General features: G+C 39.4%; 2 protein-coding genes across 2 annotated transcripts in view; one reads left to right on the forward strand and one right to left on the reverse strand.

Annotated features, from left to right (window-relative positions):
* Window positions 1-2,483, forward strand: part of LOC117958260 (NLR family CARD domain-containing protein 3-like) — a 5,180-nt gene extending 2,697 nt beyond the window's left edge. Inside the window, exon 4 of the mRNA XM_034894581.1 lies at window positions 2,345-2,483. Coding sequence (XP_034750472.1) covers window positions 2,345-2,382 — 38 coding nt within the window. The 3' untranslated portion in view covers window positions 2,383-2,483. The remainder of the gene's footprint in view (window positions 1-2,344) is intronic.
* Window positions 1-5,938, reverse strand: part of LOC117958237 — an 859,617-nt gene that overhangs the window by 799,361 nt on the left and 54,318 nt on the right. The gene's annotated exons all lie outside the window — the stretch shown is intronic.

The raw sequence follows: 5,938 nt of genomic DNA on the forward strand, positions 1-5,938 counted from the left end.
TCTCCTCTCACCGTCACTGTCAAGCTGCCGGGAATAAAACACACTTCCTGTCAGAGACTTCAAAATAAAAGTACAACTTACCGTCACAGGTTGCAACATGTTTTAGTACTACACCCCCACATAGAGTACACAGCCTGGGACACAGAGCCGAAGCAATACATTGCTTTTCCACCAAATCCACTCGTCTTGGTGCAGCTCTCCTTCGGCTCGCCGCCGTATCGACCACTAGTCCGGTCAAGATGAATATCTTCTTCTCCCATTACGGTCCTGGATGATGCAAAATAAACACTGAAACATGTCTGATTAGTTCCACCCCCCAATAAACTCCATTACTAATCGAACAGTACAACATTGCTGGACTTACAGTCATGTGTACACATTGTTGAACAAGAAGAATTATGACCAGGAAAGTCATACAAATTCAAGGTTGGTTACAAAAAGTGATCAAAAGACCTTTATTAATTTAGGATAGGGCAAGACATTAAGAATATACCATGTATGGGCTTGAGCCTTCCTCCGGGTGGAGGGACACAAAGGGAACATCAGAGTGGTTAGAGCGTGCAGGTGTGTACAGGTGAGAGCATGATATGCTCACCCTGACCTCCAGGGGCATAACACCACAAACCCAATACACAACACATGGTACAATAAGCAGAACTTAGCCCCCCCCCCCCCATCTTCAATCAAGCAAAATGCAGAGTAAAGCCAGTACAACATGGCAACATATACTTCAGATAAAGAGGATGGATAAATTACAAAAAGATTGTTAAACATGAATTTAAGTTTTTCTAATAAATCGTTGCTATTTTAAGGCAAGGCAGCTTTATCTGTAGAGCACATTTCAGCAACAGGACGATTCAAAGTGCTTTACACAAAATCAGTTAAACAGATAAAACACAGGTACAAACAGTTAAAAATCATAAGCGTCAAAAACTGATAAAACACATGAATAGACAGTTTAAAACAAAATAGAAACATTAGGACACATAAAACACAAGTGATAGAGAATTCATTTTTATAAAGTCTTTCATTGCTTATTTCTTTGTGTTAGTTTCTTATTAGTATAACTTTCATGCTTATTATATATAACTTTCATGCTTATTATATATAACTTTCATGCTTATTATATATAACTTTCATGCTTATTATATATAACTTTCATGCTTATTATATGCACATTTAACAAAACTGTGTTTCTCTTTGCTCTCCCTCTTTTTCTGTGTTGCTGCTGTTTCTTACAAGAGGTCGTAAATGTCTCACTGTTGTATATCACAAGTAGTAAACATCTTAGCTTTGGAGGTCACTCAGAGTGCACGTCGCCCAAGCGACCTGCACTTTGCCCTGGTTTTTCTTAACGTAGGCATTATCCAAATAATAGATGTCCTCCATTGTATCAACAACTGTGAATAAAGAGACAGGCCGCAGAGAAATTGTTGAATTTCCCTGTGAGCGATGCTGGAGATAGGTTGCTCTCATATGGGCTTCCCTCTTGCAACTGTAAATTAACTGCTCATTTGCCGTCTGCGTCTCTTTTCTTGCTTGACCGTGTTTATTTAATGAGGTAAAGTGTCCTGAACCTGACAACAAGAATAAAAGTTACAGTGCAGCATAAGAAATTTAAAGAAATGAGCAGTCATTTAAAGAAAGGCAGCATCAAAAAGAAAGGTCTTCAGCCTTGATTTAAAAGAACCGAAAGTAGCAGCGGATCTGCAGCTTTCTGGGAGTTTGTTCCAGATATGAGGAGCATAGAAACTGAAAGCTGCTTCCCCCTGTTTGGTTCTGACTCTGGGGACAGAGAGTAGACCTGTCCCAGACCACCGGAGAGGTCTGGGGGGGTCATAGTGTAGTAGCAGATGAGAAATGTATTTTGGACTCAAACGTTAAGGGATTTATAAACTAGAATAAAGAACATTTCTCACAGATGGAATCATAATGTGCATTACATAAAAACGTACAAGATAATACATATTTAAGACTATGTAACACAAAACAAAGTGAAGTACAAGTAAAAGTAATTCATGAAGAGCAGACAGACAGTACTTCCCCAGACGTTGTCTTTATAATAATTATTTTCCTTGTCAAAGAGGACACTATAGAGCCAGATCTAATGGATCCATACCCACATTGTTGTGTGACAGTATGAACAGCTTGACGTCTGAGAGAATCTGTTGATTGCATTTAACAAAAGGCAATTTAGCGCTTGGCTTGTTTTTACATAACTTAAACAGTTATGGAAGACAAAACAAGTAAAAGTTTCAGATTCCGTTTAAATAAACGTTTGATTTGTTGGAACAATTTCTCAATGTTTGGTCTGGAGTGTGTTGATCTTGCAGCTGATCTTCAGAGGACACAGAGACACTGAGGAACCAAACCAGACCCTAAACCCAGGATAGAGAGGCTGAGTGAATGTGGTGTTGAAGGTGTGGAGGTGGATCAGTGAGTCAGAGGAGACTGTGTAGAAGGACAGAGAGCCAGCAGGACAGTCCACATACACTGCTACTCTGTTAGAGACAGAGGAGGACGGGAGGTCTGTTATTTTGTGATTGTGCCAGACAGAGTAACCATCATCACTAGAGCACCTCAGACTCCAGGACTGATCATTAAATCCAAACCCACAGTCATTACTGTATCCTCTCCTGCTGATTCCTCTGTAACTCACTGCTATATAAACCTCTCCTCTCCTCTCGACCTCCCAGTAACAGCGACCAGTCAGACCATCTCTACACAGCAGCTGAGGATTGGAGTCAAACCTCTCTGGATGATCAGGATACAACTGATCCTCACTCACATATGTCACCGTCCTGTTGTAGTCAGACAGTTTGAGGTATCTGTTTACTGTGTTTGTGTCCAGTTCCAGTTCACAGACATCTGATGGAGAGAACAAGACACAGTACAGCTGCAGGTTATCATCTGATGATTTATTGACAACTTTACTCACAATTACTGAAAGAAAATCCTTATCTTCCATTTCATATTCAGCTGTGAATGATATTTAACAAACTAACTTCAACAATCCTGTTATAACAATTCATTCAGTTTATAAAAACATCTGAGGTAAAAGATGTTGCATAAAATGTCTGACTTGTAGGTATTTGAAAAAATGGGAGTTGGACAAACTATATTTATCTGAGAGTTGCAAAAATATGCAAAATAATTGTTGATAAAGAGGATATGAAAACATTTAATGCCCTTATCATGCCAATTCTGGAATGAACAGGCAAAAGTGGATGGGGCAAAGAGATGGTTAGCTACGATTGGACCATAGTGAGAGGGAGCCTGAAAACCAATGTTTTTCCATAACCGGGTCCAAATTCACAGGGAGTAACTAACTGGACACCCATGCCAGGTCCCCCGATGTAACTCAAATATAGTCGGAATGCTGATTGTTTGTTAGAACCGACGCTGAGAGGGATACTGTAAGTACAACAGTTTAACCAAGGAAATAAAATCAGAACCCAGACCAAATTTTCCTAAAGCTATAAGAAGATATCTCCACTCTATCAAATGCCTTCTCACTGTTGTTCTCAGACTGACAGACAGACCCAGAGCAGCTGATTGAAAGTGCCTTTTAGCTTGCTCTCGCTGTATATTTGATTTGGCAAAATGGAAGGGGAGTCCAGTCTTTTCCCAGGATGCAAACACAAGTTCCTGTGTTCATGTGGGTGTGTGTTTGTGTATTTGTGCATGCCATGCACACATTGACTAGTGGATGCGTTAGTAAATGCTGCATAAAATATACCCCTTTCAGGTATTAATTGAAAAATCCAAAAAAAGCTGGATATTCAAAAACAAGTGCCTATTTTTAATGACCCCAGTTTGATCAGGGGAGATGATTATGTGGAGAACAGTCTTCAATCTAAGTGCCAGGACCTTTGCATGTATGTTAACATCTGTATTTGAAAAAAGAGTCTTTAAGAGGTGCAGTCCAAAGGGTCTTTGTCCTTTTTAAGTATAAGAGTGATGCATGCTTGGTTAAATGAAGAGAGGAGTGAACCAGTTTCAAAAGATTCTGCAAAGACAGAAATTATCATCAGAAATAGAAGGTACGTCCACACTGTTAAAGACATTTCTCATAGCATTGACATTTTACTTTACATAAACAGTCTAAAGATTTTTTTATATATATATGATATGTATTTTGGTTTTGGCATTTCTTATCTGTTGTGTCCTTGTGTGAAAGATGTGAAATATGAATAATGAGATTTATGTACAAAAGGCTTTGAATATATTATTAATATGTTTAGGGTCTGAGGTAGTTTCACGCATTGCTGTTCAAATCACTGGGATGAATTGTTTGGCACTTAAGTTATGCAACTGATTAGCCAATGTTTTTCCAATTTTATCAGGTGTTCACAGTATATACTCCTACTTCTGAGTAGGAATCTCAAATGGTTGAGAAGAGAAAAAGTCAAACTGTCTGCAGTTGTACACTTTCTTTGGACGAGTATAGTGAGGAAGAGTTAGTACACAGACTTTCCAGACTTAAAATTTAATTGGAAATGTCAGTTTCTGCCTTAAGCATTTATTTTTATATGCACCATCAGAGATTATTTCTCCTCTTAAAGGTGCTCTAAGCGATGTTGGGTAACAGTCTTGATGCCTTCCAGTCGAATTTCGACCACACCACAGTAATGAGACGGCTCTTGTTCTTCAGTCATGAAGCTAATTTCTTATAAAACTTTAAACACACTCACACTTCTTAAGTCCAGGTCTCAACCACTGTGGGCCACCATGGTCCATCCTGCAGGAAGAAACAAAGTCAGAATCAACTTCTTACTCCTTCACTCAGATCCTCCATTAATCATGAACCAGTGTTCATCAGTTAGTGACAGAGAAACAGTGGGAGAGCTGCTGTTGTCTGTCCATCTGTCCATCTGTCCATACCTGAGAGTGTCCAGTCTCCAGTTTGGATCCTTAAGTCCAGCTGACAGCAGCTTCACTCCTGAGTCTCCTGGATGATTGTAGCTCAGGTCCAGCACTCTCAGATGGGAGGGGTTGGAGCTCAGAGCTGAGGCCAGAAAAGTACAGCCTTTCTCTGAGATCAGACATCCTGACAGACTACACACACATACACACACACACACACACACACACACACACACACACACAGACACACAGACACACACACACACACACACACACACACACACACACACACACACACAATGACTATTACCTACACTACTGGAGCGTACCGTTTGTTCGGGCAGATCATTTTCAGAGCTGAACTCTCAACTGAAGCTGCACTTTGAGCACATAATCACTAGTTCATTTAAAATCTAGTGTCCTGAAGTACAGAGGAAAAATAACAAATGTTGTTATTGTACAGTGTATCTATATGAACCCAACTGTATATTCAAGTCCAGTTTATGTGCCGTGTTGCAACTATTACAGTGTCTATAGCAAAACATCATACACTGTAAAGATGTTTACTTTTTGTCACATTACACACTGGAAATTAAAATAAATTAAATCTAACTATTTCCAGATGTATATACACATTAAAACTCTCAACATCAAAGTGAAAATAACATTTTAAAACATTGTGAACAATCATTCAAAGAAGCCTCTTAGGAAAAAGGGTCAAACAAAGGTTTGTTTGCGCTTTGCAATGAAACATACGGAAGGTTTTAATTCCATGTGGCAAAAAATCTTTTTGTTAGATTAGTCAAAATAGTTCAATCTTGGTCTTAACTGCAAGCGTTATGTTTGGCAAAAACCAAACACAGCACACCACCCAAACACACCATAACTTCTGTGAAGCATGGTGGTAGCAATGTTATGTTGTGGGGATGTTTCTCTTCAGCAGTTACTGGGCAATTGGTCAAGATTGAAGGGAAAATGGATGCTGCAAAGTAGACTGAAATTCTTAAGGAAAACCTGCAGCCCTCTGCTAGACGGCTGAACATGGGTCGTTGGTTCACCTTTCAGCACGACA

The sequence above is a fragment of the Etheostoma cragini genome, chromosome 15, assembly GCF_013103735.1.
Source record: "Etheostoma cragini isolate CJK2018 chromosome 15, CSU_Ecrag_1.0, whole genome shotgun sequence".
NCBI classification, from domain to species: domain Eukaryota; kingdom Metazoa; phylum Chordata; class Actinopteri; order Perciformes; family Percidae; genus Etheostoma; species Etheostoma cragini.